Here is a 24,912-nt window from a genome sequence, read left to right on the forward strand (position 1 = left end):
AGGAAATCCTGTGGTGGGCAAATAAGGTTCAATTAACTCCTGGTCTCCCTCTTTCTTGTCCCATTCCATGTCAGTTTTTTTACTACAAATGTCTCAGACTTTGTCTGAATAGTACTTTCCAAAGGGATCAAGGTTTAGGGGATTTGGGATTCCCACGTCAGAAAAAAAAACACATCAACCTCAAAGAAAACTTGGTCCTAACAAAAGCAGTAAAAGCCGTGAATCAGCTGTGGACTCCAAGAACATTATTGGTAATAACAGGCAACACTACGGTGATGTGATACATAAACAAATGGGGGGGCCCAGGTCTTACGCCTCTGGCAGCTCAGCACGGTCACTCCCTTCAGTCAACCTACATTCTGAGGGGATATTCTGACAGTATGACTGAAGCAGCAACACAATTCTTTAGTTAGCACCAGTAGAGACCAGCACACATACATTTTCATGCTTAACAAGCACCGGTCTTCACTGGTACTTTTGAAGGTTCAAATAATGAAGAGGAAAAGAACAAGACTTCACAAAATAGAATTTATCTTGAAATGCTCAAAATTACTGGAGTCTTGGAGGAGTAGAATTCCATACGTTTACTACTTTTGAGGATATATTAAGACATTAACAGTTTGCTCTCAGACACAGAGGACCAGCTCACAAGTGGGTAGCTTTATTGTATAAACATGAAAAACAAAGGTCAGATATGCATTTTAATTTAAAATATTAGCATTTTAATTTATTTCTAAAAGCCGTGGTGGTGCAGCGGTAGTGTTGTTGCCTCTCAGCAAGAGGTTCTCCCATTCGATTCTCGGCTGGAGCACCTTCTGTGTGGAGTCTGCATGTCCTCCCTGCGGTTGGGTGGCGTTGAAAAGACATGCGTAGAATGGGCGTGCCTTCATTGAAAGTTGGTCATCGAGCTGGCACCTCGGCACCATAAAAAAAAAAAAAAAATCTACTGCCAATCATTAGTGGACTGGAGTTCTGCTGTGGCGACCCCTAACTGGGAAAAGCTGAAAGAAGAAGCATTCTAATTTATTTCTGTCTTTAACTTCCAAAGATCACTTACCTTTATGTACTTGCACATTACCCTTTGAAAGAGAGGTGAGGGAGATTACTGAATACGTGTGGCAAAAAGGTATATAACTCTACTATGGCAGCAATCAGAGCTATCACTTACTTATTTTTTGTGATAATAGATTCCGGGGCAGATTCCAAACAAAAAGATGAACTACATAATTTGATAAAAGCTGTGGATAAAGTAGGTATGCATAAATCTGAAATGGTCATATAATTCAGTTGACACTGTGTTTAGAGTTGCAATTACAGGTGCAGTAGTTAGAAGACGTGCTTAGTGTAGGTCTCTGAAATCAAGACAAAATGCAAAATGTCAAATTCTAAATTTAACTAGTACTATACTGCTGACTTACTAAAAAGTTTACAAGAAAAAGATAAAGTTGCTGAATCGGGTTATGGCCTTTTAACTAGGAGCCATCTCGCAGAATATCCAGCCCCCATGGCTTTCCCATGGTAGAAGTGGCACATTCTGGAGATTATGCCAGACCCTAACCCAAAGCCACCTACATGCCCAACTAATATAAACACTGCAAAGGTTGCACCAGTTAAAAGGACTGCTTCCACTAAATTCTGCCACAAGGCATATCACCCTGCAGTTCTTTTTCATTTCTAAAGGAACTAGCCAGCTTCTAAAACACAGTTACATAAAAAGTCAGTACCTGTCTGGTAACCTCCATCCATGAATATATCAGAGCAGACCAAATATATTCTACTTCCCATTCTCCAAATATATATATATCTATATATATATATATATATATATATATATATATATATATATATATAGATTCCTATTACAAGAACGAAAGTTCACTCCTTTGAACTTGTAATAGGAAGCCTCACCTCTGAGAATGTTCAATTTAACGAAAGTGAACTTTTGCGTAAGTGCACGTCACCGAAAACACTGCAACACAGTGGAGGACATAAAAAACAAGCTATGTCCTCCAGTATGGTGTGATAGTCACGGACCTTAGGGTTAGGGCACTGGTTAGAGTAAGGGGATTGTTAGTAAAGCTATCCTCTTACCCTAACCCATGGCCTAACCCTAAGGTTTGTGACTATCGCACCATAGTGGAGGACATTGCTATGTCCTTCACTGCGCTGCAGTCGTCATGGACCTTTGGGTTAGGGCACGGGTCATGGTAAAGGGATAGCCCTACTGGCTATCCCCTTACTATGACCCGTGCCCTAACCCTAAGGACTGTGAGTACTGCATGGAAGTTCAGTACAACACCCGTTCGTTGTACTGAACTTTGTGTAAGTGCACTTTTGATTAAGTGCATTTTCGCTGCAGTGAGCATTCCATGCACTATTTCGAATTAGCGAAAATTCGATCTAGTGTATGGAACCCATATATATATATATATATATATATATATATATATATATATATATATATACAGTTAAGTTAAATGTGCTTAAGATTTAGTAACCTACATCTTTTTTCCTCTACCTTTATTAATCCTTTGAAGTATTGGAGAGTAACTAGGTTTTTAGATTTCATTGCACTTTGTTAATGAAAGGTCATAAAATTAATCTAGAAGAAAATAATACAATACCAACAAAGTACCACTTCATTAAAAAATAAAAAACGCTATACGTGCTTTCATCCGTTCAGGATTTCTTCAGACTGTGGTGAACTGCAGACTTCTTCATTTATTAATTCGTACAACAGCTTAGTAGTAACCAATGTAGCAAAGCACATGTTTAAAACATTTTTTTTAAATTTTCAACCTCATTCAATGTTACTTCACTGCAGGCATTCAGTTTAACCTGCTATGCATTTCTTTCCAATCTAATACATCCTTCAAAGCATCTTTCTCATATAAACAACTCACATCTTTCAAAACAGCAAATCTAAACTGTTGTACAAACCCCAGTACATTTAAATAGGGCATTTTTATCATCCTTATAACAGTATGTGCATCAGTGTAGTTTTCTGGAAGTTCTGCCCATGTAAAATGCAGGTCATACCTTTCCACAGGTAAATATATATATATATATATATATATATATATGACATTTTAGAAGTGAATTAATAAATTCAGTTAAGTACATTATTGCAGTGTCTGCCATTAAATAACATCATTGCTTGCACATCTCACAGCTTTTCATTTTCTCGTTCTGTTTATTAGCATGCAGTGGCCTTTACAAGAAATGCTTCAATAATTATCCTTTTATAAGTACAGTTAGACACCATTCCTTTTTTTTCAGCACTTAATGGAAGTACTCCTAATATTTTTCAGTTGACTTTGATTATAACTTTATTTCAGAGATATAAACTGAATGTGTTGCTTTCGTTCCCATTAATTTGTTAGTTAACATTTTCATTACCATTGCCTGTCAATTCACTCTCTATATTCTTTGTTGCGGTACATAGTTTACATTTCTTCTATCTCGCTCATTTTTGTCAGATAAAACTTCCTTAGCTATTAATTTCACATTGCAAACTATTTTTTTAAACATTTCATTAATATTTGTGCTTCCTTATCAAATGATAGGGGAAACTATGAAATATTACGCCTTGTTCGGACCAAAAGTCAAGGACACACAAACCAGGTGTGAGCAAAAAGGAAAAACTCTCTCTGCCATAAAAGTCCATTTTTCCCTACCTTCTAGACCTTACCCAAAAGGTCAAAAGAGAGGAAAAATGTGGTTCTGAAAATCCCAGAGAGCTTTTCAGGGCACATGTGATGATTCTTCCCCCAGGGGCAGAGGGGGAAGCAGTAATGGGAAGATGCCATCCACGAGGCAGAGGGGGTCCGCAAAATCAGGGCAACAGGGAGTCGTTCTGTGGTAAGCCCTTTCAGCGTTTCTGAAAGGAGGCCCGTCTGTCCGTCTCTGGAGGTAGTCCGGGGTTGTTTATCTTTGTACCCAGAAGCCTGGCTAGAAATAACAAAAGACAGGTGGGTACAAAGCATTGTATCCAGAGGCTACTCTATACCCTTTTCCTTCCCAACCTCAAACATAAAGAACATCCCGGGTGTTCCACCCAGTCAAAGAGAACAGGCAACTCTAGCAATTCAAAAGTTGCTAGACAAAAGAGTCATCCAAATAGTCCCGACAGACCAAATAGGATCCAGAACTTACTCAAGGTTCTTTTTAGTTCCAAAGAGAACAGAGAACTGGAGACTCATATTGGATCTCAGCAGATTAAACAAATCAGTAAGAAAAACAAAGTTCCGGACGGTAACACTGCAGTCAGTATTCCCCTTTCTGTGAAAAGATGATTGGATGTGCTGTATAGACCTCCAGGATGCATACTACCACATAAAATGGACAGGCCATCCAGGAGTCATCTGCACTTTCAGCTGGGAGCCAGTCACTACTAGTTTTGAGCTCTGCCCTTTGTGGACTCACTACAGCCCCCATAGTGTTCACCAAGTGTATGGCAGTAGTCACGGCTCACTTGAGACGTCTAGGATTCCAAATGTTTCCATATCTAGACAACTGGCTCCTAACCTCCACCACCAAGCATCTACTAATAAAAGCAAGAGACATCACATTACACCTCTGCTCTCATCTAGGCATCATGATAAATTACGAAAAATCTGCCTTATTCCATTCTCGGCATATTGTTTTTATAGGAGCAGATCTAGATACAACAAAAATGATGGCAAAACTTCCCCCAGAAAGAGTTCAGGTCCTACAACATCAGGTCTTAAACCTTCTTTCCAGGAAAAAGGTACAAGCAAGAACAGTTCTGAAAGTCTTGGGGACCATGGCAGCAGCAATAACCATGATTCCATTAGCACGTCTGTATATGAGAATTCTGCAGGGGCTACTGTTCACTCAGTGGTCCATGCAGGATCTACCCATGTCTCACCAGATTTTGAATTTAAAAGTAGGGTGGAAATAAATAAATGAAAGGGAGCTATAGTTAAGAAGTAACAAAAATTATTTAGAGGGACTGATCAATGTTAAAGTATTGCAGAATAGGGGGAAATCTCACAGAACAAGAAGACTATCAACTGCAGAATGCTATGCAGAAAATAAGGGATTACCGTGATAATATACACATGTTTAGAAAGACTGCTGTTAAGCAATTGTTTTTTGATAATAACACTAGAGCACAAAAACGTTTAGCACTACTTAGGCAACAGAAAGTAGAAAGGGCTATTTCCAAGATTAGGGAGCCTATAACAAGGAAGGTAGCAAGAGATCCTGTAGACGCATTAGAAATATTTTGAAAATCCTATGAAAGTCTGTATAAAGCAGAGAAATATGGAAATCAAGAAAAGATACAAATGGAAATGTTTATGGAAGAATTAAATATGCCAAGGTTAGAGGTAGATGAGGCTCAATTACTAATGATTAGGATAGGAGGAGATGAGATAAAAATGGCTATGTATAACCAATCTACAGGAAAGACCCCAGGAATAGATGGTATTGTGAACTTTTGGAAGCTAGGAGGGAAAACACTGATACAGATCTGGAAGGTTTTGTTTAACAGTATTTTAAGACGAGAAGTACCAACATCCTGGAAGAAAATTATAGTATCTGTTATACCTAAATAGGGTAAATATCCAGCTTCATATAGGTCAATCTCAATACAAAATCATGATTTTAAAGTGTTCATGTCTATAATGGCTAAAAGAATAGTGAAATTGATGCCAAAATTGACAGATTTGTATCAATGTTGTTGTGTGGAGGGGAGGCAGACATTCAACATTAACAAAATATTGATGATCCAGAAGGAAGCAGAATGAAAGAAAATACCATAGTTGTTGGTGGGTCTTTATACAGAGAAAGCATTTTACAGAGCAAGCTGGGATATTATGAGCAGGGCAATGGAGCCATTTGCATTTCCTGAAAAAATTATAAGGTTTATTAGGAGTATATGTGGGGAATCGGAGGCAACAATTAAAGTGGGTGGGGTCCTCTCTGATAATTTCTGCTTGAGCAGAGGAACCGGGCAGGGGTGTCCTCTTTCCTCTTTGTTATGTGCATTATATTTAGAACCACTGGTAAAGAAAATAAGGGACTCAGAATTCAAGGATATAATTGGTATGGTAGTCAAGAAAAGCTGGCTCTATTTGCAGATGATACTTTATACCTGACAAAACCAAAAAGAGACATTACAGTGTTGTGGAGCATTTTGTCGTTTCATATCTTTTTGGGATATAGAATTAATTAACCTAAAGCAAAAGCAATAGCAGTAAATTGTGTACCCACACATGAATTGGTTCAGCAATATCTATATTTACAGGGACATGATAAAATGAAGTATTTAGGATTATGGTTCAGAAATTATTCTGGTGTGACAGCAAAGGATATGTTTGAAGAGACTAAACAAAAGATAACAGAAAAACTGATAAAATGGAACTTTGTTACATGGGTATGGATACTAAGATAGAAACAGTTAAAATGTTTTTAGTCCCATTAGTCTTATACACTGGTCTGGTATATTTTATCAACCAGAGGAGAAGTTGTGGATAGCAATTAATGAAGAACTGAATGACTTTACCTGGGAGGAGAATAAGGCAAGAGTCACATGGGATAAGATGATTCTTCCAGTAGAAAAGGGCAGATTGGGATTACCTGATCTGAAGGGGTATTTAGAGCTAAACAATTAAGGCTGGTATACATAGCAAAGGCAAAAAACTATAATTCAAGGTGGAAAGGGATGATAATGAAACGGGGGAAGCTCAAGAAACAAGGAGAGACTGGTATTTTGAATGCAGGCCATTAAGGATGAATAACAATAATCATACAGAATATTATATCAGTAAAGTAGCAGAAAGAACCCTAAAAATTAAGCCAACATGGGACTGGAGAAAGGAGATTCTGCTGATAGGGATGACTGCAGTTAGGTTTATAGACAATAGGTAAGAGGGGGTTGGAATTTATTGGAGAAAACTGGCAGAGGAACCAAAGTATTTGGAGAAATAACTAGATTGGGAAAGAAGATAAAATGAGAAGACGCCAAGAATTAATTGGACTACAGGTTAGAGATTACCTTCCCTATCAAGGATTGATATCAGAGTACAGGCAAATAGAAAGAAATAGGGAGGTCCTAAACAAAAGGGCAGTAGTGGTAAAGTTTTTAGTAGAATCTGGAACAGAAGCTGCCATTAAAAAAGGAATACTTATAGAGCATATAAAATATTGCATGATAACTGTTAAGAATCAATCAGAGGAGGTTAACAAGGATTGGGAAGAGATATTGGATAAGCAATTCACAAAGAAGTAGTGGGAGGATATATGTATGTCTCCCAAATATGCAACAAAAATCTAGAAGATGTAGAATTTTTTTCTTGGAAATGTTTACATAGGGATTCTTATACCCCAAGTAGAATCCAGAGAATCTTCCCTCAGGTAGACAGCTAATGTTGGAGGTGTGGTGGGAAGAATGGGTCTATGTTATATATTCAAACTTCCAAAATGTCGAATACCATATGTTCGAGACCATATGGTCGATATTTGAAAGTTCGAATATATAATAAAAAAAAAAGAAAAACATACCGTAACAGTGCGAGCAGGGGTGCAAGCCCCCCTGCACCCCCCCCATCCCCCATACTTAAATATACCAACTCCAAGATTGCACTTCAGTGCAGAAAAGGGAAATTCTCCCATTCTGCACCGTACGGCGTTGTTAAAGTCAACCTTCAAACACTTGAAATGCCGAACATATGGTCTCGACCATATGACGTTCGACATTTCAAGCGTTCATTTATTTGACATAGACCTGGAAGAAAGAGGTAATTGGGAAAATATTTTCTGGGAGTGCAGGGAGTTGGTGGACTTTAACGATTCCTTACGGGATACACAGTAAGAAGCTGAGTGGGCTGATTGGTGGGACAAGGGAGATGATTTTTCTGAGCTATGATACAGAATCGGAATTTCCTAGACATGGTAAGGCCTTGCAGTGTCCAGTTATGGTGGTTGCAGAAAAAGTGATTAGTTGTTGTTGTGTCTTTTGACTTTTCCTGGTTAGGGGTCGCCACAGCGGAACTCCGGTCCGCTAATAATTGGCAGTTGATTTTTACGTGCTGAGTTGCCAGCCCTAACGCACAACCTTCAACGAAGGTATGCCCATTCATGCATGTCTCCACAGAAGAAGCTCTGGCTGAGAATCGAACGGGACAACATCTTGCTGTGAGGCGATAACGCTATCGCAGCACCACCACCGCGGGGAGAAAAAGTGATTAGTAGAAAATGGAAATCAAAATCTAAACCAACTGTACTAGAGGTAGTGAATGTAGTAACAGAGATAAAACAACTAGAATTGAGATCTTTGGAAAAGGGTAGGAGCAAACTGCAGAGAAAAAAATGTGAATTGTGGGAACAATACATACAGGGAGGAATGAGTTTTAAAGAAAGGCAGGACTTAAATGAGCTATGTAATGTTGACTGAAATGATTGGATAGATTATTAGTAATGTGCAATGTTTGTAACTGGGAGTGTGTAATTATTTTTTGAGATGTAAAATGCTTGCAACTAGGATTGTGTCAGTGTGGTTTGTATTCATTTATATAAATTTATGATTGTCTATGTCATAACTAATGGTTTATAAAGATGTTTCTTTAAAGGAAAAGGGCAGAAATTGAATAACTTACATAATGTTGCTTAGGTTATATGATATATAGCAATATATGTGAAGAATAATGTTTGTAAACATGAACTTCTTAATACAGTTTGATTATTTTTATGTAAATGTAAATTTGCCTGTGTCACAAGTGATCGTTCATTAAAGGTGTGAAAAAAACAAAACATTGATATCTCTCAAAAAAAAGTTTTACTGAGCGTGGACACCAATTCATATCAACTTGCAAATGAAGTTTGATGCTTAATGCCTAATTTACTCTTCTAGAGGTATTGCTGCTAATTGGCGTACTCTCAACTACAGGAAAAAACAATGGCTCATAGGTTACGATGTTTGTATTTTGCCAACCTACTTTGTGTCATTTTAGTACCATCCTGTACATGCAGGCATGTGTACATTTTGTGTCGCTGTTGAGTCCAGTAATGGATTACAGAAGAAAATACAGCAACGTTTAGCACAGTTTCCATAATGTTTCACAACGGATCAACTCTTGACATTTACATCTCATGCTGACAGTTTCATTGTGCACACTTGCTAATTCATTTCAGCTTGCATTGGATAGCTTGGCTCCAAATGCAAAGACTGCCATTCTTATGATATTAGTGTCAGTATGCACATTTTATGAATACTGCAGGAACAAAGATGTGTAGTGCCCTATTCCTTTTGGGTCATTTTTACTTCTACCCTCTCTTTGCAAGGTGCACACTTAATGTTTTTTTTCCAAGTCCATGACTGCATTATTAAAGCATGTATGCAAAACATGTAACACTTTTCACAGAAAATCATCATTAAGACATAGAGCATACCGCTTATCCTGAATATTTCACTGTGCTTACACAGTAATTCATATGAGGTTGCAGGTGGCACTTAGCTCCCAAATTCCCTAATGCAGTAGTTAATCTATTAAAAGGTATTATGTACTACTGACCTATTAAAAATAATTTTGGTGAATGTCTACCTGCCAAGCATAACCTAGTACTGCTTATTATTCTGCCCAGATGTTAACAATTTGCTGTCATATTGAGCCTTCCCAAAGAAGATAGCACATGTATGGACTGACCATAACTTTAGATCTACTGGAAGAGAGCAGTTTAACAGTAAAACTTCCTTCTCTGTTTGCTCCTTTTGGGGAACAGAACATAATGTATGTTTTCATATTTGTTATCCACCTTATTAAAATGGCTGTTTAATTTGTTGGTAACAACTTTTACTATGTCTTAGGCGTGTTTATTGCATATGTTTGTGTTTCATTTCTTACACGTGTATGTGTATTTGGTTAACTGCATGATCTGATGTATTTTTCATTCTTCCTCACCAGTAGGTTTGGATCTGATCCTCAGATCCGATTCGGCCACATACACAAGACTGGATCCAGCTCTCAAGCTCCTCTTTCTACCCACAATGCTCTATTTAATCCCCTGCACCCCAGATCTCATTTTCCACCATCGCAGTTAGACTTAGGTTCTGCTCTTGAGCATAGTAAGCAGCTGTTTTCTTATCATTTTTACAGTTATTGTTAAACTTTATTCTCTTAAAACTTATATATATTTTTCTGCCCGATTCCTCCCTCTAGGGATTTCATTGGCATTAGAATTACTTCGGCCTTAAATCTAACATTTATGCAGCTTGAGTAGTCTTAGTACCATTATTGGTACCTTCCTTCCCTTACCTTTTTAGGTATTCTCTGATTTACCATAGTTGGTATTCATTTTTCCCCTTCATTTCTTAAAATTTGTTTGTTGTTTAAAAAAATGCTATTTAATTTCCTGTGTGGTTTTCTTGTTTCATTCTGTTTTTCTCTTTGACCCTGTCAGAGAAACCAACTGGCTTCAAAAAGTGCACTTCTAGTGGGTATAAAATTCCAAACTCAGATGTCCACAAGAAGTGCATGCACTGGCTAGGACCTGAGCATCTTGTCACAGCTTGTCCCATTTGTGCCACCTTTTATCCAAGGGTATTATCAGATAGGTGCAATAAACAGATTTTAAAAGGGTTGCTTCCTGCTAATTCTGGGGCTCAAACCCCCTAAAAAACACCAAGTCAGTTTCTTCCAACAGGAAGAGATCTCCTCAGAAGTCCCCAAAGGCTTCTTTGAAGCCACTGGACAAGATTAGAAACATTTTGGATCCGACCACCTCAGATCCAAAGCCTTCATCTGATATGAAAGGTTTGGTTCCTATTGCCATTTTACCCTTGCCATCTACTTCATTTTTGGATCTTAAGTCCTTAGATCTGAGATGTATTTCAAGCTGCAGAAGCCGTACACCTGAGTATGCACTGAAACCTGTGACACCTTCTATACCTACCTACTTAACTTTTTCAGACTCCAAAGAAACACTCTAGACCATCATCCACAGCATCTACCAGATCTTCTAGGAGTTTGTCAGTGGCAGATGTGGAAAGGATAATGCGGAAATTTCTCAGGGCTCAGATCCAGATGGGGGTCCTGCCAGCTCCGTCCACTCCTGGATCCATAAATGCACCTGCTAAGTCCATTCTTTCTCCTTCTCTGATCTGGCTGGTGCGTTTGGAGTCCCAGGTTATGAGATCCTGAGACATTCAGCATCGGATCTAAGGACAGTACCTTCTTTGGCTCTGACAGTATCCCTGACTGGTTCTGCTTCAATACCCTCAGATCAGACAAGGATCTGGGATCCGAGAGGTTGGTGCTGGGTCTAAGGGGTTGGGTTTGGCTGTAAATTTGTTGGATCTGTCCCTTCCTCTCAGAGCCTTGGCCTTGCACAGGTTGGATCCCATTCTCCCCGTGAAACTTGGATCTGAGGGCAGCCCCGACCTAGATTCCTTGGAGTCTTCCGCTCCAAAGAGGGGGGACAGGTTCCCCATGGTCCTTCAGCATTCAAGTAGAAAGGGCTTTCTCTCTTCACAGGGAACCGTCCTGTCTTGGATCCTACCCATCTACCATCCTTGATTCCTTGCTGTGAGCCCATCAGGCCTATTCCACAGGGACATCTATTTCCGGAAAGTTGCCAGACAGTTCCTCTAGAGTAATCCCCCCCCCTCTTCTAATACCTTTCCCGAACACCCCACAGAGGAGGTTCCTCAAAAACAGGCATGTAAGAGGAGGTACATAGACTTGGAAATGGAGTCTCTCACAGAAGACACTGATTTTGAGGGAGAAGGATCCTCCAGATCAGCACCTGATGACATCTCCTTTGAAAATATCCTTGAGAAGGGTGGTTAGTTTTCCCAGTCTCCATCTCCCGAAGAATCAGTGTTTTTGGAGGCTTTTGATTCTGGATCATCTTTGTCTTGGGTGACTTCCCCCAGCAGATGAACTGATTGACTTGGTTTCCCACCAGGCTTGGAAGGAAATGGACCCTGTCAAACCTATTCCCAATCACCCAGACAAATTTCTGGTCCTCCTGCTGATAGACCTCACTGGAGCAAGGGAGACTTGGTTGATGCTATGGTAGTGGCAGCAGCCATCATAAAGAAGCTAGGTGAGCAGAGCTCTTTAATCCATCCACCAAACAGGGAGTCCACACCAATGGACAGATTTGGAAAGTGAGTGCTCGCTTCAGCTATGCTCATGCTGTGGTCGTTAAACTAATTGGCACATTCCACTCGGCTACAGAGAGATTTGACTAAGGAGTTATCAAACACTTTCTCTGAGTCCATGTTGGCTGAGAATTTCAAAAACACTTCCTCTCAACTGGCCACTCTGTTGTTTATATCTAATGTGTTGATGAGGCTGATCTCCTATGCAGCAGAAGGTACCTCATGAGCAGCCGGTTCAGGCATAGTCATAAGGTGATAAGCATGGATGTGGCTATGCGATTTTGTAGAGCCCTTCAAGATGTCTTTTATAATGTCCCCATTGATGGCACTTCCTTGTTTGGGCCATAAGTTAAAGACACGCTTACCTGCAGCAAATATGAGGGAAAGACTCTAAGTTAGGAATCAAATTTTCTACCCCTCAATGGACCTTCTGTAGAAACCAAAGAGGTAGCAAGAAGATGTGGTTCCAAAAATCTCAGGGACCTTTTCAGAATTCGCATGGGGATAATTCCTCCAGAGTCAGAGGTGGAAATATTATTGGAAAACATCGCCCTAGAGGCAGAGGGCACCCACAGAATCACGGCTTCAGAGATTCTTTTTCTGACAGGCCCTATTAGCTCTCCTGAAGTGCTGCCCAACTGTCCAGCTATGGAGGCAGTCGGGGGTCATTTCGCTTTGCAACTAGATGCCTAGACAGATATAACAAAAGATTCATGGATACTAAGAATTATATCCAGAGGTTACTACATACCATTTTCCCTTCCTCCTCCTATCCAAAAGAGGAAACTTCCCAACATTCCACCTAATCAGATAAAAGGTGCAGCACAAGAAATACAAAAGCTGCTACAGAAAAGAGTCATCCAGGAGGTCCCACCTGACCAGACAGGATTCGGAACTTACTCACATTTCTTTTTAGTGCCAATGAAAACATGGGACGTAAGACCCATTTTAGATCAAGCAAGTTGAACAAGTATGTAAACAAGAAGTTCCGCCTGTTCAAGGTTCAGTCTATCCTACCTCTTCTGTGCAAGGACAATTGGATGTGCTCTGTAGATCTCTAGGATGCATACTATCACATAAAAATGGGCAAACAATCCAGGAGACATCTACACTTTCGGCTGGGAGCCAATCAATCCCAATTCAGAGCACTGTCGTTTGGACTCACTACACCTCAAGATTGTTTGTCAAATGTATGGCAGTTAAAGCAGCTTACTTGAGAATCAAGGGATTCCAGGTGTTTCCATATCGACAATTGTCTCTTCACTGCTCCATCCAAGCATCAACTTTTATAAGCAAGAGACTACTTGCTCCAGGTTTCTAACATTTGGTATCTCAGTATGCTATGCCAAGTCAAATCTAGTCCCAGTACAGACCCTGGAGTTCATAGGGATTCTTTTGAATACTACAACTCAGGTGGCATCCTTACCTCTCCATCGCACTACATCTTTGTGACATCAGGTTCGGTCTATTCTCTCTCACCTGTTTCTTCCTGCAAGATTAGTACTAGAAACTCTGGAATCGATGTCAGCTGCCATACTTCTGATCTCTCTAGCATGATTCTTTATGTGAATTCATCAGTGGACCTTGGCGATACAATGGTCTATTCTTTATCAGCCCCTGTCTTTTCCCATAAGACTCACTCCAACCTGAAAATGGTATATTTGTTAGTGGATTCAATCCAAAGATCTTTTTCTAGGCAGACTGTTCATTCTTTTGCTTCCGGTTGCCACAGTGACCATGGATGCTTCCCAAATGGGGTGGGTGGGGCATTTCTTGGGAAAAATGGTCCAAGGCATGTGGTCCCCTCAAGAGACCAAATTGCATATCAGAGTCCTAGAGATGAGGGCAGTCCTCCTAGCACTACAAGCATTTTCAAGACATTCTCCTTCTGGAGACTATTTCAGTCAGAAGAGACAACATGTCAATAGTCTGTTGCATCAACAAGCAAGGAGGAACCCGATCTTACCCACTATGCAGAGAGGCCATGAGTGTTTGGGAGTGGGGTATCACTTCAGCCTGCTTTCTGTTTGCAATGCACATCCTGTGGAAAACCAGTGCATTAGCAGACAGGCTCAGCAGATCCATATTGATGCCTCACGAGTGGTCTCTCAACAAATCAGTAGTAAATATGATCTTTGGCCACTGGGGCCAGCCTTGCTGAGACCTATTTGCCTTACCCTTCAACAGTAAGTGCAGCGAGTACTTTGCTAGTCACTGAGAAGCTCTGATTCACGACAAACCTCCCAGTTTCCTGTATGCCCACCCTCCTCTTCCTCTAACTTCAAAGTTCTTATGGAAAACAAGCAGGTTGAAGAGCTCAGTCATCATCATTGCCCTTTCTGGCCTTGTCAGGTATGGTTCCCTTTCCTGCGATCTCACTTGAGATATCCTCCATGGATACTGGAACATACTCAGGATCTCCTGTCTCATCCATCAAGAATTCAACACCCCACTCTCCACTTTCAAACTAATCACATGTTTTTTCCACTTCCAGTAATAGTTAGACAATCCAGGCTTTCTTCCCCAGTGCAGGAGATTATCTTCACCTCCCAGAAGGCTTCTACCAAGAAAGTCCACAGAAGCAAATGGTAACGATTTTCTGTTTGGGCCTCCAACCAGAATACTGACACTTTTTCAGCACCAACTTTGGCCTTTCTTCTGTTTCAAACAACCCTTTTTAAAGAATAAGCTAGTTTTTCTACAGTTAAGCTTCATTTGGCAGCAATTTCTAATTTCCATTCTGGAAACAAATCCTTTTCTGTGGTTTCATCAAGATTGTGTAGAGCCTTTAGGAAGGACATCTTTCTCCTTAGACCCCCAAAGAAGACCCTTCTCCTTCTTGGGACCTTACTGTTGTCCTTCAGGGATTAACTTAGAAACCCTTTGAACTGGCAGACAAATGTGATATGAAGTTTCTTTCTTGGAAAATTATCTTCTTAGTAGCTGTCACTTTGGCAAAAGGAATTTCTGAGCTCCAGGCCTTATCATCTAAGCCTCCTTACATTATTTTTCATAAGGCCAGGGTGTCTCTACAGACCAACCCTTTCTTCCTTCTTAAAGTGGTGACTGAAAGTAACATTAACCAGTCCATAGAATTACCAGTCTTCTTTCCTGAATTTACGAATAAGGGAGAATAAATGCTTCATTTCCCTGATATGCACAGACAATTCCATTTTTATCTTCACAGGACAAATAGTTCAGGAAGTCCAATCAACTGTTTGTATCCTTTTCCCTGAATCGCTTGGGTCAGGCAGTATCTAAAATTACACTAGCCAAATGGATTACTGATTGCATTTAATTGGTTTATTCACAAAAAGAGTTAGATTTGCCAAGCCCCCTAGAGCTCACTCCACTTGGTCTCTTGCTTTTTGGTCAAAAACTTCCATTGATGATATGTGTGCTTCAGCCACTTGGTCAAAGACTCCTACTTTTGTTACACCTTACAAATTAGACATTATCTCCAGAAGCAGAGTTTATTTTGGTTTGACAGTGCCCTGGCATGGCCTTCCATGAGGGCTTCCTGAGAGCTATGTAGCTGGGGACTCTGACCCATTGGTGACGAAGAATGAAAAGGACAACATTAGATTTATAAGTTATGTACTCACCATAACTTAGCATCTGTGCTGTCCATTTTCATTCTTCCTCACTTCCTTCCCATCCATCCCCCATCATTGTCACTCCTAGAAGTATCTGTTAGACTGTATTGGAACCATTCAGTTCCAGGTTTGAACCTTGACTTTTCTTATGTGTATATCTAGCTCTATTATAAAGTGGGAGATTAGGCAGCAAACTCGATCTGAGATGTTGGTGATAGAATAGAGCATTATGTGTAGAGGGAGGAGCTTGACAGCTGGATCCAAAGTCTTGTGTATGCGGCTGAGTCTGCGATACGAGGATCAAATCTGAACCCATTCGTGAGGAAGAGTGAAAAGAGACAACACAGATGCCAAGTTATGATGAGTACATCATTTATAATTTGTTATAGAGATTTCCTAAGCAAATCTTTCTGTAGGGTCACAAAGTTGTACAGGTTGTCATACAAGTGTTACCTGTGCTAGTTTGTACTGGAGATTGCCTTCCACAAAAACTCTTTCCTGTGGAGTTATGTGCCTAGCAACTGACTCTCTTTCAAATCACTGGATGATGTATGATTTGTATTGGTTTCTTCCTGTGAAATAGCAACAATCTGCAAAAAAATTGACTAGAAAATAATACAGGGAAAATAAGTAAACCCAGATGTTCTGATCTGACCTGTCTTCAAAGATCGTTTGTTGTAGTACACAATTATTATGCACCTCTACAGTTTGCTCTTTATATTGTCATTTCAGCATCTGCCATTTGATAGTATAAGATTGAGCTAATGAAGTCAAGTACTTGTTTGGTACCTGTATTCAGATAGTAATCTCCATCAACCGCACACACGAACACACCACCTGTCAGAGTGAAAAATGAGCTAAATGTCAAGAGCAGCTACATTTCTTTTAGCATAAGTGGTTTCTGGGAAAATATATAAATGAATACAATCAAACTGAAGCTCATTTGCCTATTTAACCCTGTGAAGTGAGAACAGGAGTTCATGCTGTTTCAGTAATACTAATAAAAACAATATTTTTTTAAACAGGATTCTATTCTTCGAGAAGAAGCAAGCGGATGTGTTCAAACAGACACCAAGGCAGAGATAAGGTAAAGCTCCCCATCCATGAGGACCAGACAAAACTCATCTCTTACCAGCCAGCATATACGACTAAGCAATAAAGGAGAATAAAACAGGCAATGAAATACTGTGCAAAAAAAGAGTTATGTGCTTTATAAGAGTGGAGCTGACCCCAGAAAAACTGGTTAACATAGAAAAGAATTAAAAAATATGTCTTGACAGCAAACTTCAAGTGTAAGCTCCCACAGTAAAAGAGGAATAGAATGGTTTGGAATGCATCTGTACTAGAAAGGCAGAGGACTGAATAACAGACAAGTTTATCACCACTGATCAGGAAATACCTGGCAAATATGTTTCACCTTTGCTTCCTGATGCAGGACTGTTTTGTGATTTTTCAAGCAAAAAAAAAAAAAAAAAAAATCACAGAACAATGTAAGTAAATAAACTAGAGAAGCTGCTTATGGAAAGGCTGTTAATTTTTTTGAATCTTGGTGCTCGTTTTTTCAAAGAGTGAAAACAATTTGATGTAACTTTTAATATATTTTTTATGTTTTATGTTTTGTACTGAATAAAGATGGGATATGTTTCTAATATGACTCAGCCAAGTCATGATTGTTTCTCCTTTGTTTATCTGGTGTCATTTAATAACAGTATATCACAGATGACCAGGCTTCTTAACACTGAGCTACACATTCCTGTGCCCATTGTTCTAGCATAGATACTTGTATTGTATATTCCCCATACAGTTAATAAAAGCTTAGAGAGTATTACAGTGTAATAAATTGTATTTCCATTGATAAAGGGTAGCATACATCTCCATAGATAACAGTCAACAATGGTGCCATGCAAGTCGCAAATAACCTTGCCCCCCACAAAGGCATCCTTGTCACTGTAACACTAGACCATAGGATCATCATAGGATCATAGGAGGTTACTAGGCTATCAATTTGGAGGTCATTTTAAACCTAGCTGTTTTTCATCCCATTGTAATGTCTAGTCAGTACCCTGGAGTGTATTAAGTAATACTTATCCACTTAGCAAAACAAGCACGCACATCCTCTCCAAACATATTGTAACTTCTTATATTCTGATCCCTTCCGACATATTTGTCAGGGCTACTCACAAGAGAGCCTTAACTCACTACTTCCATTCTCCAGTGAGTAATGTCAGATCTGATACATTGAATATCACGCTCAAACCAATAATGTATGCATAGAATGGCACAAAAATCAATAAACCAGCACAGATGAAGAAATCCTGCAAGTTTACTGTGAAAACTAAGAGCTTTCCCCCTTCATTACAGTTAATAAGCTCATTTTATAATCTTACTTAAATACAACTCAATTACCAGTCAGTGACAACTAATCATGAATAATTAAAAACAGTTTTACATTGACACCCAAACACTATTACATCTAATATATATATATATATATATATATATATATATATATATATATATATATATATATATGGATCTGTGATACATAATTAAATGATCACTTACTGAAACTCTGTTCGTCAAGATGAAAACAGTGAATGTTCAATTAAGCGAACGTTCACATCGGTGGATTTTTACACAGGGAATGGAAACAGTTGGCCAACATTCAACCTTCACACACACTGCAGTATCTGAAACTCACCCAGGTGGGGGGCTGTGCCCCCCACACCCCCCTAACTATATATACCAACTCCAAGATCGCAATACAGTGGGGAAAAGTACAAATTTCCCCATGTTGGCCAACTGCCTATGTTCGTAAAAGTGAACATTCCATTATCTGAAGTAGACCCATATATATATATGTGTGTGTGTGTGTGTGTGTGTGTGTGTGTGTGTGTGTGTGTGTGTGTGTGTGTGTGTGTATATATATATATATATATATATATATATATATATATATATATATATATATATATATATATGTATCTCAAATCAGTCCACCTGTAAAGTATAATATTCTTTACTAGATGAATTAATTACAGTAGTCATATAAAAGTGCCTATCACATCTTCTTTACCCTGAATTTTAAAAAGCTTGAAATGGAAACTGAGTCATTAATGCCTAGTTCCTTAAGGGCATTCAATCTCAGCTGCCAAATCAATTCTTTATGTTCCAAAATATTTTCATAATCACCCCCTTTTTTATCTTTCACAGCCTTAGCAATTATAAAAAAAAATACTGCTTATAATTCTCACATTGTAATTGAGTGTTTATATAAAGCATTAGAAAACTTCCTTCTCTTCATTTCAAAATGATGTTCATAAATCCATTTTCTAAACCTTCTAGAGGTCTTGCACACATAGAAAACAGGGCATGGGATGCATGTAGCCAAATACTCCACACATATGGTATTGCACTTACTTAGTCCCAGGCAAGCCATTGTCTTGTCATACCCCATAACAGCTGCACATGGTCCATCATTGATGTATTTGAAATATTTGTACATCCCACACCTCTGCATTACTGATTTTACACTTCTGCCAGAATAGGCGGTTACATTCTCTAACTAACCCTTGATGTTTTTACCTCTGTTATAGGTTATCACTGGGAAATTACCCAACCTAGTTTTCATCTCCTGGGTGAAAACTAAATCCCAGTTTTTGCTCAACACACTCAGAAGGTGTGGGGTTTTACTATTGTATGGGATGACCAGGGTGCCCATTTTCCCAGCTCTCTTGTCAGCAGACTCCCCTGCTAAAATGGGTGCTTATATGGAGTCCTTTCCTATCTTGATTTCTTCCCTTATTTTATTCAACAACCAAAAAGGGTACCCTCAGTCCCTAAATATTTCTGTCAACCTATCTAGTTCATAAGAAACAATTGTTACTCACTAATCATCCCGAACAAACAGGTTTTAGTTCTGACAAACTTTCAGTTAGGAAACACATTTGTTAAGTGAGTTGATGTGTAACAAAAATTTTAGAGTGATGAAGCCTGATAAAGGTGGTTGGGCAGTCATAATGTATTATATTGACTACTCCATTAAAATGTTTGAAATTTTAAATGATGACAGCAGCTATGAGAGGGTGTCGAAAAATGAAATAAATAAAGCCAAAATTAATTCCATCCTGTTTGAGTTGCTTAGTCAAGGTAGTGTTTTCCAGTGAGAATTTAATTTTTTATTGGTTGATAAACCATTAGTTCCTTCTATTTTTGGCATATCCAAAATGCAGTCATGCTTCATCACTAGAAAACATTTGCTACACATCAACTCGTTTAATGAATGTCTTTCCTAACTGAAAGGTTGTCAGAACTAAAAAAAATGTTTGTCAGGGATGATTAGTGAGCAACAATTGTTTCTTATCAATTGTATAGATTGATAGAAGTGTTTAGGGAGAGAGGGTACCCTTTTTGGTTGTTGAATGAAGGAAGGGAGGAAATAATGATAGGTAGGGACTCAAGATATGTCCCCATTTTAGCTGGGGAGTCTGCTGACTTAAGGAGCTGGGATTTGGAAAGAAATGAGGGAGACAAGAGGGACTGGAAAATGGCTGCCACTGTCATCCCATACAGTAATGAAACCCCACACCTTGTGAGAGTGTTGAGGAAAAACTGGGACTTAGTTTTCACCTAGGAGATGAAAATTAGCTTGGGTAACTTCCTAGTGATAACCTATAATAGCGGTAAAAACTTCAAGGGATGGTTAGAGAATGTAACCACCTGTTCTAGTAGAAGTGCAAAATCAGTGATGCAGAAGTGTGGGATGTACAAATATTGCAGATAAATCAACGATGAGCCATATGTTGCTGTTATGGGGTATGATAGGACCTTGGCTTACCTGGAATGAAGTAACTGCAATACTGTATGTGTGGTGTATTTGGCTACACGTATCTTGTGGCCTGCTTTCTATGTGGGCAAGACCTCTAGATGGTTTAGAGCTCAGATTTATGAACATCTTTATGAAGTGAAAAAAGGAAGTTTTCTAATGCTTTATATAAACATTCATTACAATATGAGAATTATAAGTTTTTGTTTTTTATAATTGAAAAGGTTGTGAAAGATGACAAAGGGGGTGAGTATGAAACTATGCTGGAACATAAAGTATTGATTTGGCAGTTGAGGCTGAATGCCCCTAAGGAACCAGGGATTAATGACTTAGCTTCCATTTCAAGCGTTGTAAAATTTAGGGTTAAGAGGATATGGTATCCGTTTTTATTGAACTAATTTAATTAATTCATCTACTAAATTTTGTACATGTATTTACAAGTGGATTGATCTGATATATGTATATATATAGGTTTACAGTGAAATTTCCAAAGTACAGGGTATCGAGTGACACCTGGTCGAATCACTTTTTTCAAAATGGCAGTGAATCGAACCAAAAGTGCTCACTTTTGAATGATCAAGTGACATGTTACACTCGATCATTCTTGATTCGATGTGCTGGGAGATCTCGGTTCAGTGGGGAACAGGGAATTAGCCCATTTCCTCACTGTAGTGTGATCTCTGAGTTGGTATATTTAATGTGCAGGGGGTGTGGGAGTTGCTGTTCCCCCCATGGGGGGGTGGAGGGGGGTATAGCCCCCATGCAAAATAGTAGCATTAACATACCATTGACAGTGAAGTGTAAAGGTATGTTAATGTACATAGCATGGGTGACTGAAGTCACCTCTTGCTATGTCGCATACATTGCACCATGGTTGTCAATGTATTCATTTTCACCTTGGTTTCTTGGTTTACTTTTCGGCATTCTGGATTCAGCATTTTGGGTCAACAATCTAAATGGTCGACCGAAGAGGATTCGGAATGCCGATAGTAATATATATATATATATATATATATATATATATATATATATATATATTAGATGTACTGATGTTTAGGTGTCAATGTAAAATTGTTTTTATTTATTCATGATTAGTTGCCACTGATTGGTAGTTGAGTTGTATTTAAGTAAGTTTATGAAATGAGCTTATTAACTCTGATGAAGCCTTAGTGAATTGTTAGGGGCAAAGGCTCTTAGTTTGCACATTACACTTGATGGATTTCTCCACCTGTGGCAGTTTGTTACTTTATTTTGACACTGAATATCATGCAACCTTTTTTTCATCTTTTAGAAGTTTAAAACAAATGAAAAGCCCTGCCATTACATTAGTTCAGTGAAGTATTTTCCACGTGGTTAGTTTCACTTATGTTAACATCACCCATTTAAATTATAATTCATTTTCAGTGTAGGTGCCTTCTCAGGACAGTATCTCCAACAGTCATTCAACAAAAATATGAACAGACTAAAGGGATGCTAAATAGTATCAGGCAGTTCAGTCTGACCTTGGCATTTACTACTTAATATCTCCAACAGCTATCTTATCCATCTTACTTTTCATGTTTTCGTTTCAGTAGCACTGCATTTAGTTACTTAGATATGCCCAAAAAACTTTTATCGCAACATTTTGATCTCGGCTGTCAACATATTCTCAATTATCATTCTGTGGACTCATGGAACACAAACTATAGTCTCTTTTTCAAACTCAAAGTTAAATAATTTGACCTCTTCCTTACATAATATTTATTAAGTAGCCATTATAGCCAGATGCATGTCTGTGTTCTTAATATCAATGTCACCAACTCCCCTATTCAACCTTTATTATATGCCCTTTATCAAGGAGTGCATCAGTTTGTATACAACCATTACATTTAAACTGCAACTAGCATCATCACTTCCCTACATGTTAACTCAACAAGTCTTTGTACTTCACACAAGTAAAGTAGTACTCATTATTGATCAACATTATCAATGTTACCTTAAAATTCTCAAAAGTGCATTGAAGAACTTGTATTTTTCCCTTAATATTTCTGTACTTACCCATAAGCAATGCAAGTCAGTATTCAACATTCTTAGAGGGCTTCTGTTATACAATAGTATACTTTTTGTCATTATATAGCAAGGCTTCCCCTTCGTCATACCTTGTAGCATAATTTGCTAAGCAGTTTAAACATACCAATAGGTCATTAGCAATATTTGCAATATAAAGTTATAATTAAAGTAAAAGAACTAGAAACACATGACCCGGGATTCATGAAGCTTGTGCCAGGCATAGTGTAGGTGGAATAACGCCAAATATGGCCGTTGAGCGATTCAGGTAAGATCCAATTCCACGTGCACTACCTGCGTACGCCAGAACTGCGCAGCCCATGACATAGGTATGCTAATCACCCCATGCACTGTGTCGCACCGTGCAAATGAAGGTAGATAGTGATTCATGAAGTGGTGCAGGCGTAGCATAAGCCCATGGAAATGTAAACCAAAAAACACGGTTTACATTTTCCCAAACAGAACATCGGAGCTATGGAAGCGGACCAGACTCATGTATTACAAAGTTAACATATGCCAATGGCTAAATACACAGCCAGTGGCATAAGAAAAGATGCACAACACCTAAAAAACAACATTTAATGCCATGTCCACAGTAAAGCACAGTACAACCGCAGGGCATGTGTGCGCAAACAGGAACATAAAGAAATTATATAAAAATGTCATAAAATCGCAATGTAATACAAATCAGGTTTACACCATAATACGCAATGGTAGGCATGGAACACCACAACCAAGGTGCAAGGGTTGATAAGGGCCTGCGACAGTGTTCGGCGCGGTAACTACGAATTAGTAGTCAATGCCATGCAAATGAGGCAGGTAATACTGAATCGCAAACATCCCTCCGGATGAAGGTTGTACCATACGGCGCAGTGCTATAACACCGAGGAGTGGCTCAGAGGAGATACATGACATCAGCAGAGGGGTGTGCCACCTTAGCAGTAAGCACATTGGACCAATGCAAATCTGGCCTGGCCGTTGCTAAGCAAAGCTGCAGGACAGGGGTGGGGAGGAAGGGATAGAATCGTTTAGCTGAGAGCACATATGGTGCCCGAAAGCACATGTGTATGGGGATGAAAACATGCCCAAAACCCGGTAAGCGGATGCATGCGCCGCGAACAATAGCACAAACAGGAAGGTCAGGGGAAGAAAAGAAGGAAATGCCGAAGTAGGGTAATTGGAGTACTAATGAGCAATTAACACCAATCACCTCACGGTGGCAAATCGACGGCAGCTGACAAGTCTGCTCGCAGAAACCTGCAAAACAGGATAGGGGAGGCATTGGAATGCAAAGAAAGGAGGGGAGGCATTGGATTGCAAAGATAGGAGATCTGTCATAGCAGAGCAAAGCAAACCGACAGTAGAACGGCAATAGCACACATTACGCAAGATAAGCCTGGTCTAGGAAAGTACAAATGAAAGCAGGCTGCCAGAAAATGGTAGGTGGAATGTGCAGAAATGTAAAGGGAAGGTCAAGAGGTAATCCACTGCAGCCAAATATAATTCAACACCAAAGGCACCACAATAGTAGTTCCGGTAGTAAAACACATAAGATACCCTGTAGCTACGATCGTACATACACACTCTATGACATCATCGGTGTTCACAGCACAATAGTATAAAGTGTGAAAGCATCCTACACACACCTGTGTATTCCCAAACACTGCACCATAGGTGTAAACACACGGGGAACTTTTAAAATGTACATGTTGGGAGCTGCCATAGCTGTGATTCATCAGCATGTGTTAGAGACTGATGGTGTTGTGGAGGAGGATGCCGACAACCACCGAAGGCCCCGGAGGAGGAGAAGAGTGTTCAGACCAAGGGTAACCTACCAGGGTCTACATGATCTGGAGATAGTACAGCGTTACAGGGTGGACAGGGACATTTTACAGCAAATAGTGGAGCTGTGCCAGCCACACCTGAAAACCAGAAACAACAGAGAGGAACCCATCCCATTGGACATGAAGGTATGTGTAAGCTTGTGAATACTAGCCACAGGTACCTTTCAAAGGCCAACTGGAGATATAATGGGGATCTCACAGGCATTGGCATCCAGGGTACTACACCAGTTCCTGGATGCCATGTTACCACATGCCAATGAGCATATATACTTCCTCAGAACTCAGGAGGAGTTGGCCAGCAATATGCGTCACTTCCACCATGTGGCACACTACCCGGAGGTACTGGGTGTGGTAGACTGCACGCACATACAAATTAAGTCACCACCCGGTGAGCATGGTAGGTGCTACATAAACCACAAGGGATTCCACTCCATCAACTGCCAGTCGTGTGCAATGCCCAGGGCATTATCA

General features: G+C 39.4%; 1 protein-coding gene across 1 annotated transcript in view; it reads left to right on the forward strand.

Annotated features, from left to right (window-relative positions):
* The window catches only part of LOC122794375 (symplekin-like), a 1,034,965-nt gene extending 1,017,758 nt beyond the window's left edge, over positions 1 to 17,207 (forward strand). Inside the window, exon 10 of the mRNA XM_044062716.1 lies at positions 16,752 to 17,207. Coding sequence (XP_043918651.1) covers positions 16,752 to 16,885 — 134 coding nt within the window. The 3' untranslated portion in view covers positions 16,886 to 17,207. The remainder of the gene's footprint in view (positions 1 to 16,751) is intronic.
* Positions 17,208 to 24,912: the final 7,705 nt, after the last annotated feature.

This window comes from Protopterus annectens, chromosome 1.part0 (assembly GCF_019279795.1).
Source record: "Protopterus annectens isolate FY-2018-M chromosome 1.part0, PAN1.0, whole genome shotgun sequence".
NCBI classification, from domain to species: Eukaryota; Metazoa; Chordata; order Ceratodontiformes; family Protopteridae; genus Protopterus; species Protopterus annectens.